This window comes from Macaca nemestrina, chromosome 17, assembly GCF_043159975.1.
Source record: "Macaca nemestrina isolate mMacNem1 chromosome 17, mMacNem.hap1, whole genome shotgun sequence".
Lineage (NCBI taxonomy): Eukaryota > Metazoa > Chordata > Mammalia > Primates > Cercopithecidae > Macaca > Macaca nemestrina.
The window spans coordinates 54,253,612-54,266,199 of NC_092141.1; the positions used below are offsets into that span (position 1 = coordinate 54,253,612).

Below are 12,588 nucleotides of genomic sequence, written 5' to 3' on the forward strand. Positions count from 1 at the left end.
GGGGTAGAAATGACGGGCTGAAATTTAGATATTTTGAGTTCAAAAGATAAGGGACATTTAAGTAGGTGTTTAGCAGTGAGCTGGACACACACAGCTATAGTTCAAGAGAGTGAAGGACTAAAATTGAGTTATCAAGGCTGCCTACAATGAGAAGAGAGGAAGAAGGGCTGAAACACTGGGGTTCACCTATTACACAGGCCAGCGAAAATCCAAGGAAGGCAATCAAAGAGTAACTGACAGAAAATGAAGCACAAAATCAGGAGTACATAAGGCACCCCTTTGGTAAAGTCAAAAGAAAAGTTTCCTGGAGGATGGGGTGTTATACAGTTAAGAATATGCACTAAGGAACACCAGTTCCCTTGAAAAACACATTTGCGATAAAGCAACGTGAGCAGAAACTTGACTAAGAAAGAATGAGCCAATACTGAAGAACTGCATGCAGAAAGTAGATTTCTAAAAGTAATCTAAAAACAAAATTAAATCTTTAGTTTCCATGCTACAACCTCAAATTAGAAAGGTCATAGAAACCATTAACATGACCAGGATAATCATCTCTGCAGAATAGAAGCCCTAAAAATGGACTTCATGCCATGCTTTGTCTTTGTATTTTTAGTCTGTCTTTAATGGAAATACATAAAGTGGCAGCAGGTATGAACGCTATAGTTTTAAAGCGCTGTGATCAAGAAGATAATCAGAAAATACAGAAGGTGAGCACGTGTAGCTGTGTGAAACACAGCGAAAACCTTTAAGGCAAAGGAAAATAAAAACAAAATCCAAAACATACTAAGATGAATCTATACTAGTGCAGGTTGTTAAGACAAAGTTGGAAAGTTGAATAACATGCCATTTAGCTTGATGGATTATTATAATGAGTATAATGAGTTTTTAATGGGTGAAATGCTGAAAGGAAACGTGCCTCTAGCTCAATGTGAGTTTACAGAAATATTTCACCTAACTAGTTGTACAGTCTTAGGCAAATACCTAGGATCCAAGTCTCATTCTCTCTAGGCATATATATATATATTTTTTTTTTCTTTTTGACACAGGGTCTTACTCTCTCATCTAAGCTGGAGTGCAGTGGTGTAATCTCGACTCACTGCAACCTCTGCCTCTCGGGTTCAGGTGATTCTCATGCCTCAGCCTTCTAAGTAGCTGAGATTATAGGCGTGCACCACCATGCCCAGCTAATGTTTGTATTTTTAGCAGAGATGGGGTTTTGCCACGTTGGCCAGGCTGGTCTCGAACTCCTAGCCTCAGGTGATCCACCCACCTCAGCCTCCCGAAGTGCTGGGATTATAGGCATGAACCACCACACCTGGCCCTCACAAACAAATTTTTATCTTTGGTGCAACAAGATTTTATGATAATGAGTAACACTCCCAGGAGGAACATGCACAAAATCAAAGAGTCAACATGAAATGCTAAAAATGTGAACATCTGGAGATTAGCAGTCATGCCTTTTGTGTTTTCCCATTAGAATCAAGAATGCCAGGACTAATTACTTCTACATCACCTCCTCTATTATATCACCAGAACCTCTTTTACCCTCCAACTCACTCAGATAAGTAATAAAACCTACTGTGGGAAATTAAATTAAAATTAAATATGTTGTTTTCACATATTCTGAAATTGAACTTGGTGCAAATGTGTTCAGATAACCTATATTTGGAAATAAGACAAATAAGAATCCATAATCTGAGGTGGGATTGAAAACTCTGGAGCCAAGGAACAAAGAGAGACTGAAGTGGGTGACTCCAGGCTTCACTGATCTCTTGGGCTTAGCTGGGCAAATCACTTATCCTAAGCCTCAGTGTCCTTATCTGCAAAATGGACATAATATCTCCCTCTAGAGACTTGTTGAAAGGCCCAAATGAAACATAACAAAGAGCGTGACACAAAGCAGGACCTCAATACATGGCAACTATTTAGATCATCTTCCACGGAGAACTTCCTAGCAGGACTGAATGTGATGATTAGCTGACCTAAGTATTTTAAGAGAGGGCTGGAATAAAAAGAGATTTTCTCACTGTAAATTTCCAAACCAGGCACAGTGACAACAACCAGGTTTCAGGGCCATCAGAGCTACACCTGGGCCATGAATAGTGCCTTCACCAAGGTGACTACCCCAGCCTAGAGGCCTCACTCCTCTCAGTCCCTCCAATTGCAACAAGCTCCTGGGGGGACAACCACATGGTTTTGTTTTGCTTTGTTTTGTTTTGTTTCGACACAGAGTCTCGCTTTGTCACCCAGGATGGAGTGCAGTGGCACAATCTAGGCTCACTGCAACCTCCGCTTCCTGGGTTCAAGCAATTGTCCTGCCTCAGCCTCCCAAGTAGCTGGGATTACAGGCACATGCCACCATGCCCGGCTAATTTCTGTATTTTCAGTAAAGACAGGGTTTCACCATGTTGCCCAGGCTGGTCTCTAACTCCTGACCTCAAGTGATCCACCCTTGTGGGCCTCCCAAACTGCTGGCATTACAGGCACGAGCCACTGAACCCAGCCTGATATTTTGTTTCACTAGAAATTTGCCAAAGGAGAATAAACCAAGCTTTTCCTTCATTATTATTTTCAACCACATTTTACACATCCTATGAAACCCCTGAAGCTCACTGCTTAGGGGGTGCTCCACAAAGGCCTATTAACTAATTGATTCTTAGGAACCTGTTCAACCACTTTCTATTTGACACTAATAGTAGCCTCTTGCTGAGATTTATCACAATTGACTCATTCAAGAAGAGAATACTTCCTGGCTCAGAGTAATAAAGCCTGGAAACAAAATTCTGCTGAAACACAAAACTGCTCTACCGACTGATGGTAGGAAATCATAGTACAGTCAGATTCCATTAAAGCCTAATCAAGGTTAACACGTCCATGGAGAACTCAACATGACAGATAACATAAAGAATATTTATAACTGAATTTGACAGGCTCTCATCACTTTACATTAATAAAATGGAAATGTCATATATAGGGATTACTTTTTAAAGAGTTTACTAGTAAACTTATAATTGCGTTTGACAGACATGGGTGACTCCTTCTGTGACTAATTCCCCTCATAATTAAATTTGGCTTATGTGAATATTAAAGTCAGTTTTGAGGCCCTAAGCACACCTCTGCAAGGCAGGGAGTAGTCTGAGGTGAGGTGACTGGACCATTAAATACACCACTTGGGGAAATCAGCATGAAGAGATGAAGAGTCAAAGGCCTATTTAAAGAAAATCCAAGGAAAACCCAGGTGTTTTTCCTGACTTTAATGTACTGTGACCCCAAGGATGAAGGTGTATTCTGACTGGTGACTCTTGCCTGTTTTTAGGCACAGGCTTTAGATTCTCTTGTTCGCACACATTGGACAGAACCCATAAGGTAAGGTAGCTACAGATCTGAGGTGGAACAGATCATGGGAACGGCAGCGAGCTGGTAGTCAGGCTTGAGAGATTAGACTACCTGATGAGAAGGAAGAGTGGAAGCCCAAAGAGAAACAGAGGGCCAGAGGCACGACACTCTGGAATAACCCAGCTTCCTCAAGGAGGGTCCCTGGTCCATCGTCATAGCGAGGGAACCATGATGGAAGAAGATATGGAGGCGGGATTAAGAAGCAACCACTGACACATCAAGTAGGCTTGGGCACAATGGAGGAAGCGGCAAACTGTTATGAATGGTGAACACCTGTAAAAAGCAAAATAATAATACCCCATGCTGAAATAGAGAATGTGGCATAAATTAGTCTTCTGCCCTTCTCTTCCTTACTGAATTCTCCTAACCTTTGGCACCCTTGAGATATCCCAGATATACCACGAGAATGGCTTACGTGAATATTAAAGTCAGTTTTGAGGCCCTATGCACACCTCTGCAAGGGAGTGAATACTCTGAGGTGAGGTGACTGGACCATTAAATACACAGTTTGAGGAAATCCGCATGAAGATACAAAGGGTCAAAGGCCTATTTAAAGAAAATCCAAGCAAAAGGGTACATCTACCCATCTTTCTACTCCCGTTCTACCGTACCTTCCATTAGCCCTTGAGTCTTCCCGGATACTAGGAGAGATGGGATTAGGTGTGTGTATGAGGGTGTGGTGCTTAATCATTAATCCAGTCAACATCTGATATACCTGGCCCTGTACTACACAGGAAGAAACTAAAGACACAAAGGAAACACAGTAGCCTGCTCTTTTAAGAGGCTTGATTCGTTCTGAGAAACAAAGAAGTATGAGGCAAGGGCATGGAATTTAGAATCTGAGGACTGGGATCAAATCTTGCCTATGCTATGTAATAGCCATTTTCATCTTGGAAATAAATCAGTTTCTCTTAGTCTCAATTTCTTCATCTGTGAAATGGAGTTAATAATAGAACTACTTCACAGGGTGGTCAAGAACATTGACAGGTGCCAGGCATTTCTATCAGTGACCCATCGTTCTGGGATTTCTACAGAAGTGCCTCACTCTTCTCTCCACAATCTCCTCCATTCTGTGACCTTCAAGAGTTAAGGATAGGTGAGAGGTTCAAAAAAAAAAAAAAAAAAAAAAGGTGAAGGGGGAAAATGCCTCTAAAACTATATTCAGATCCCAGCGTGAAGGGTTTCTTTAATGATCAAATCATGAAGACCGTTCATTGCATTTCTGCTCATTCAGTGAGCCTATGCAAGATGTCCATTTTCTTCTACATGTAACTAGAAACCAGGAGCTATGCTCACATATGCCCCAAAGTCCTCTTGATAAAGACTAATGCTCCTAAGGCAGTGTGATGCTGGCTGATTAGTGCCGTGACCATGCACAGTCTTCGGCTGGGCTGAGATAAACAAAGGCGTGCAGAATAAATCAGAAAGCTACACAGCTCACTCTCAGGCAGCAGGCAGGGCTTGCAACACATACTAAAGTAAAAAGGACAACTCACCAACGTGACTGAAGAGGTCATATGGCCAAGGATGGTGGGAAAATGGGAACACGTCAAATAAGAGTCCACACTTAAATAACAGACAATACAACACACAGGAGAATTGCTTAAACCAACATAGAACATTCTCCAAATCATGCCAGGCAGCAGAACTTGGTTGGAATTTAATGAGCTGAGAGCATCTCAGGATTCCACAAAGCTGTTCAAGTGAGGTAGAAAGCTAACAGGGAGGTACTTTTCAAAATTTCAGTTCTCATCTTAAATTATGGTTAATTAATACATGCACAAACTTTATTATTATTATTATTTTTTTTAAGAAGGAGTCTTGCTCTGTTGCTCAAGCTGGAGGGCAGTGGTGCGATCTTGACTCACTGCAACCTCCACCTCCTGGGTTCAAGCAATTCTCCTGTCTCAGCCTCCCGAGTAGCTGGGACTACAGGCACACGCCACCACGCCCGGCTACTTTTTGTATTTTTAGTAGAGACGGGGTTTCACCATATTGGTCAGGCTGGTCTCAAACTTCTGACCTCAGGGGATCCACCTGCCTCGGCCTCCCAAAGTGCTAGGATTATAGGCGTGAGCCACCATGCCCAGACACAAACTTTTTTTTTTTTTTTTTAAGAGTTGAGGTCTCTCTTTGTCACTCAGGCTGAGGTACAGGGGCATGATCATAGCTCACTGCCATCTTGAATTCCTGGGTTCAAGTGATTGTCCGCCTCAGCCCCCTAAGTGGCTGGGGCTACAGATGCAGGCTACCATGTCTGGCTACTTTTTAAATATTTTGTAGAGACAGGGTCTCACCATCTTGCCCAGGCTATTCTCAAACTCCTGGGCTCAAGCAATCATCCCACCTCGATGCTGGGATTATAGGCATGAGCCATCACACCCAGCCAATACACAAAGTTCTTCATCAGTTCACCATGTATAATACATGTTAACCACTAATTCCCATCTCCTGACCAAGAACAATTGATTTTTCAGGAACAAGCTCTTCCCGTGAAATTAAATGCTATTACAAAGAACTCAACTTTATTCTGCAATTCTCATAAATGAAGAGTTTTAACTCATACTGTACACAACTCTTAGGTCATCTATTAGCTAACCTATTAGTTTTCTCAGAATACTTGCTTCTTATTTTGTACCCAGGATTAAAAACGTAACTATAGCTTGAGAAATTTGAGTCTTACTTATAAAATTAAAGTACTTACTGACAAGGTAAGTTGGATTTCTTTATGATTGTAGTTTTTGGAAATCCTTTTCTTCAAAGCTTTCACTGCATCTTTTGGCCTATGGTAATAAATACACTGAAATCACCAATTCAGGCATTGCTGAAAATAATCAGTCTCTCTGAAAAGCAACATGCATTTGGAGAGAGGAATGGCTAAGGAGAAAACCAAGGCCTTGGTCCTACTGTGGGACCCTACACGAATGACTTCACTTCTTGAACCTAAATTTCTTCACACATACAGGCAGAAAATACCACCTACCCCCTTATGAGAATCAAATACAATATTTTTGTACAAATCTATTACCTAGAAAGCACCACCCATGAAATGCGCTAATTCCTGTATCCCTCTATCAATGCACAGAACCAACTTATAGGAAATGCAACTTCTGAAACAACAAATGTTACCATTTTAATTAAAACTATTAGTATTTCCTGAGCACCCTACAGACAAGGGGATGTAAGAGGAATTACAACAAACTAGGTCAGCTGCCAATACGCCACAATTTTATGTTACAAAGAACTGTTTGTATGGGTCCAAATTTAAGAGTCTCTTTTTGTATTATCAATGAATTGGTATTATCAATGAAAATGTTCCCAGAGGAACTAAACATGGTAAATAGAATTATAGGAAAAAAAACCATACACACTTAAAAGTACTAACCAGCTTGTAATCCCAGCACTCTGGGAGGCCGAGACGGGCGGATCATGAGGTCAGGAGATCGAGACCATCCTGGCTAACACAGTGAAACCCCGTCTCTACTAAAAAATACGAAAAACTAGCTGGGCGAGGTGGCGGGCACCTGTAGTCCCAGCTACTCGGGAGACTGAGGCAGGAGAATGGCGTGAACCCGGGAGGCGGAGCTTGCAGTGAGCCGAGATTGCACCACTGCTCTCCAGCCTGGGCAACAGAGCGAGACTCCGTCTCAAAAAAAAAAAAAAAAAAGTACTAACCATAAGCACTTTCCATTTATTTATAACCAATAATTTTGATGTTTTCTTTATCAATATAAGCTAGACTAAATCTCTTTTACTGTCAGTTATCACTTTAATATGCACAGGAAAATTACCAGAATTGTGTTCCAAAGAATAACTTGTAATTGACTACATGCAAACCAGTTTGTTCTTCTTAATGACTTTTTTCTTACAACTTCGATTCTCTAAAGTTTAAGAAGTTTAAGGGCAAAAGATAGCACATGCTATAAGAATACAGCTTAAACATGGGTGAGTTGACATTCAGAAGGAAAAAAATTGTCCTGTGACAAGGAGGAAAAGAGACTGCTATATTGTTTCCTGGTTACTAAAGACAATTGCCCAGAAATAGGTCACCACCAGGAGTCAACCAGCTTCTTGATAATATTTGACGGTTTCATCAAATACTGGCCATGGGAGCTGGAGATATTCCTAAAGAAGGAAACAATCTCTCTTTTTCTATCTTTTTTTTTTTTTGAGACAGAGTCTCGCTCTGTTGCCCAGGCTGGAGTGCAGTGGTGCAATCTCAGCTCACTGCAAGCTCCGCCTCCCGGGTTCACGCCGTTCTCCTGCCTCAGTCTCCCGAGTAACTGGGACTACAGGTGCCTGCCACCACGCCCGGCTAATTTTCTGTATTTTTAGTAATGACGGGGTTTCACCGTGTTAGTCAGGATGGTCTCGATCTCCTGACCTCGTGATCCACCCGCCTCAGCCTCCCAAAGTGCTGGGATTACAGGCGTGAGGCACTGCACCTGGCCTTTCCCAATCTTTTAAAAAGAAGCAATTTGAGCTTCACAGTGACAAAATTTGAAACTGTTAAAGAAACTGCCAAGAGGAAAAAAATGATAGTGGATTTATAGATACTCTACATGCTGAAGCAAGCAGCTGCCCCAATATTTCAATCTGACAAGTCTTCAAAAGGTAGAGAGCGCCTAATGAATGATGAAAACACTCTTTCAACAACAAAACTGAAACATTTGCAAGAGAAAACGTGCTGTAGTTCTGATGCTTCTTATCAGAGGCAAATACACGGAAACTATGCTGTACTCACCCATCCTGGGTAGTGTTAATTATGTCACAGATGTGCATGAACTGGCCCCAATCTTCAGTCTGAACTCCAGCAAATGTAGCCTTTTCTGCCAAGAAAAAGCTGTTGAGTCTGAGCTATGACAGAATAAAAAATGTCTGGTATTCCTGAAATAATCTGCCTAGGCTGCACTAGCAAGTGTCAATAAGTGTATATTGCCAAAGGGCAAAGTGATTTTTTTTGGAACCGTTCTCAGTAATTCAGGAATCAATCAGAACCCAAGTTCAGAGTGCTGTTGCAGCAACAGTAATGAGTGATCTATTAATAAAGACTGCAAGCACAATACCTGGCCACAGGCCCAGGCCAGGCCAGCTAAATCTCCACCTGCCTGGCTTTCAGACAAGGGAACTAGGGCTTAGTGAGCAGCTACCTACAAGGTGAAGTGCATAGTGCTACGTATTTTATCATATGCAATCTCATTTAACCCACTGTTAGAGATGATGAGACAGAAGTTGAGAGAGGTTAGGAAATTACCAAAGTCATACAGTCAGTATGAAGTAGAATTGGCATTCAAATCTAGGTTGTTTGGTCTCACTGTTTGTTTTTAAAAATAATTTATTCTCTGGGGGGACAGGAGGAAAGAATTTTTAAAGGAGAGAAGTAATCCATTGGTCTTAGGAGCCAAAATATTGGCATAACTCCAAATAATAGTAACATATTTATTCTCCTATCATCTTAATCTCACGATTCCTTCTAATTTTACCAATTATTATAACTTCAATCAATACTTGCAAAGACACTGCTTATCTCGACTACGTAAAAACTTCCATTGCATACACTTTTACTATCAGTCTTAATTGTTTCAAACTGGCACTGAGTAACTATCCAAACTAATAATAACAAGCATCTAAACTAACCACAGCTGCACCAGGCTGACCAGAATGTTTCTGCACTTGGAACCCTATCATTAGATAATCAGGCAATACAAGATGTTACCTGGAAAGGGTAATGGAACACTCAACATGAATGCGCTAACATCTTCCTAAGAGAAGGATAAGATCCCTAAGAATGAAAACACGGGGTTCTGGGGGAAATGGAGAAAAAACCAAAAAGGATAGAGAAGGGAAAGAAAGAATAAGGACTTGTTTCGGGGAACCCCAAAGTTTGGCTTGCTTTCAATCAAGGAAAAGAACCACTTGAGGCCGGGTGCGGTGGCTCACGCCTGTAATCCCAATCACTTTGGGAGGCCGAGGTGGGTGGATCACCTGAGGTCAGGAGGTCGAGACCAGCCCAGTCAGTATGGTGAAACTCCATCTCTACTAAAAATACAAAAATTAGCTGGGCGTGGTGACGTGGGCCTGTAGTCCCAGCTACTCGGGAGGCTGAGAAAGGAGAATTGCTTGAACCCGGGAGGCGGATGTTGCAGTGAGCCGAGAGCTACTGCACTCTAGCCTGGGTGACAGAGCGACACTCAAAAAAAAAAACAAAAACAAAAACAAAAACAAAAAAAAAAACAAAGCAAAAAACAAAAAACAAACAAAACTTGAATTTGGCACCAAATGGACAAAGCTTATCTTCCTAGAAAACTCCCATTCACCCTTCAAAAGCCACAGTAGAATTCATTTCTCCCTTCCGGTAAGTTTTGTGTGTTTTGCATTTTCTTGCATTGCAAAGGTGTGGCACAAAACCGTGCCGTCTTCCCTACAAGAAAATGAGTTCCCTCAGGTTTGCGATCACGTCTCACCTTGGCCTCACCAGTGCCTGATCCAGGTCCAGACACATAGCTGACAGTTAGTCCATGTTTACAGAATTAAAAAATTAAGCAGATGAATTGCTGAAGTTTCTTTTGCCTATGAAGATACAGTCGGAACCCATTTCTGCTCAGGGTTCATTCTAATATCCAACAAAGCACAGCCATCAAGGGAAAGCATCTCCTCAATGGTAGCTACTCTGACCATTTTATAAGGATGTGTAAACTAAGGTTCTGTTTAAGTGGTGTGTTCGGTGTCACGGCAGTTAGTAGAGCTGTGAGCTAAATTTTCCAAATCTCGGCCTCTTTACTACAACTACTAGGTTCTCAAGATTTCATCACCCCACTAAGTTCCTGACATCATCACACTTTGCCTGGCATTAATATGCACTCGTGCCACACCCAATTCCCAAGGGAGGAATCAGGGAAAAGAGGGAGCAGTGAGCTGGTGCTTGTAAGAGTCCAATCACTGGCTTCTACATACATCATGCAAGGTACATTCGGAGGAGAGAGAAATCTTTTAGGTGGATGCCGGTGTAGTCCCTAGCGGCCTGCAAGAGACCTCCGTGCCCCCAGATGGCTCCTCTGTTCCCCTCCTCTTCACTCCAATGCCAAGCATTTTCATTCTCTTTGTTTACCCAGAAAAGCAATCCAGGTTGTATAAGCTTGGCACTATTTAAAACTGGTTTGGGGAGACCTGCCCCTCACAGTAAGGTCACATCACTTAGTCTCCCAGAGCCTCCTCTTCTGATCTGTAAAACGGGCATAACAATACCGTGCCCTAGAGAGTGTGCGTTTAGGAATAACTTTCCCCTGGCCGAGAAGTTTCTGGTGTCTCCTTGTGGAGGCCCAAATACTCCATGCCTGACTCCCGCGGTTCACCTGTTTGGTTCCACTCCCCAGGAGACATCGAAAGGAAGGTACATTTTTGAGGACTGCGGGTTCTAGAGTGAGTTGGCCAAGAAGGAAACGGACGAAAGGGGGCCGGGTGGAATGCGGGTGCCCTGGGAAAGTTGCTGGGGGAGGGGAAGGATTTTCTCCAAGTTGGACTAACTCCGTCCTCTGCAGGCCGAGAATGGATCAAGCAGGAAAGGATCCCACGGTCCCCTGCCTGCCTGGGCGTCTCTCCCCGCGCCTCCTTACCTATGAGGTGGCCCACGGAGGTCGCGTAGGGATCCCGGTGACTCTTGCCAAACGCCATGGTAGCTCCAGAGGGCCGGGCCCAGGAAATCCGCCTCCACCGCTCTCTGGCTCCCGACTCCACCCGCTCGGTACCCTTGGCTCCTCCTCTTCGCCCGAGCGCTTCCCTGGCTCTGGCGGAGGCGGTGCGTTGTGCGCTGCCGCTGCGGGGCGCGGGTACCGAGCGTGAGGAGCGGGGCGCGGGGCAGGGACGCTAGGGCGGGGCTTCGGGACGCCCCGCGCACCTGCAGCGCGCCCTGCGGGACCGGCAAGGAGGCGTCGCTGCCCGCTGCAGGTGGTACAGGCGGGCAGCGGTGGGCGTATGGAGCCTGCGAGAGTGGCGCGGCCGCCCGCTCGGATCCCAGGTGGGCTTTTCGCCCCGCGCAGGAGGAGCAGGAAGCCCAAGATCTCCAGCTTGGGAAGTAGAGACCCAGGCTTTGATCCCGCCGCTTGCTAGGCAGATTGTCACTCTTCTCTGCGCCTCTTTGGCTGCCCTTGGTAGACCAAAGATAATAAGGGGTTAATAACACAAATTCAGAATTGTGAGAATTAAGGGAAGGACGTAAACCGATTAGGTCGGTGTCTGGTACCCACAAAATAGTTAACCACTGAATAAATTGAATAACTAGAAATGTTTACCCTCGACCTGCCTTCGCCCTACAGATGCGGGAGGGGAGGTGTGCGCCCTGCCCTTTGAAGCTGTAGGTAATGTCTAGGAGGAAGGATTGGGTTCGAAGTTAGGGCTTCCCAGGAGCAGGCCCTCTTTGTGTCTCTCCTGTTTCCTCGAGGGACCACAGGGCGCCGCCACGCAAGCTCTTGTTTTCTAACCCCACTTTCTGGGAGCCGTGTTTTCCAGCCTGATTCTAAAAATGGGGGAGGGGCTTTCCGTTTCCTCTGGCAAGGAGGATGCTTGGTTTTAGGCCTGAGTTTGAGAAGCCCAACACCTTTCCAGCTGCCCTTTGGGAACCAGAATTTATTTCTTATTCCTTTGCATTCAATTAACATTGAATTGGCGATGTTAACAATCTCCAGCTGCCAGAGAGTGATGCGTCCCCAGGCCATGTCAGATAGCCATAGATGAGCTCCTGGTGCTTGTAGATCCTGTTTCCTATAGTCTAACTGGCACCCATTTCAAGTTTGTTTTTTAGCCCTGGATATGGTGACTAGGGAGACGAAGGGGACCTGTTTTGACTTATGTCCGTGGTCTTGTGAATTTTAATATAGAGATCAAAACCAATTGCCATGCACTCCAAGAGGCTAACATTTAATTATTTATCTCGAACTCAATTATTTATAGTTTTTCTTGACCGAAGTGAGCCAAAACCTGGGATTCTAAAATCTGGAATGAAATATTCTTGTTGTGATGATATTTCTCATAATGGGATTTGTCTCATCTGTAGCTAATATTCTCCACCTGCCTATTCAGGGCGAGTAACTATTTCAGATGGTGCCATTTATCAACTTCCTTAGTCATCACTAACAGCCTCTGCTGACACTGTTGAAACCCTCTTTTGTGACATCACCAACCTAATCTGTATTCCAT

The 12,588-nt window shown here is 43.7% G+C and overlaps 1 protein-coding gene and 1 long non-coding RNA gene across 14 annotated transcripts in view; one reads left to right on the plus strand and one right to left on the minus strand.

The window, feature by feature from the left end:
* LOC105476758 (target of myb1 like 1 membrane trafficking protein) overlaps positions 1-11,216 on the minus strand; it is a 57,038-nt gene extending 45,822 nt beyond the window's left edge. For 4 of the 8 annotated variants that reach the window (XR_003016862.2, XR_011615737.1, XM_071082939.1 and 1 more), the window contains exons 1-3: positions 11,010-11,216; positions 8,141-8,225; positions 6,101-6,179 (exon numbers count right to left, since the gene is read on the minus strand). Coding sequence is in view for 4 of the 8 variants with exons in the window: in XM_071082939.1 (XP_070939040.1) it covers positions 6,101-6,179; positions 8,141-8,225; positions 11,010-11,067 (222 nt within the window). In the remaining 4 variants the exon portion in view is untranslated. Of the gene's footprint in view, positions 1-6,100; positions 6,180-8,140; positions 8,226-10,748; positions 10,954-11,009 lie in introns of those variants that run through there. The other 4 variants (XM_011732928.2, XM_011732927.3, XM_011732929.2 and 1 more) reach the window with 4 other exon arrangements.
* Positions 9,951-12,588, plus strand: part of LOC105476759 (uncharacterized) — a 277,502-nt gene continuing 274,864 nt past the window's right edge. For 5 of the 6 annotated variants that reach the window (XR_011615747.1, XR_011615745.1, XR_011615744.1 and 2 more), the window contains exon 1: positions 11,278-11,410. This is a non-coding gene — a long non-coding RNA (uncharacterized lncRNA). Of the gene's footprint in view, positions 10,816-11,277; positions 11,411-12,588 lie in introns of those variants that run through there. The other variant, XR_011615746.1, reaches the window with a different exon arrangement.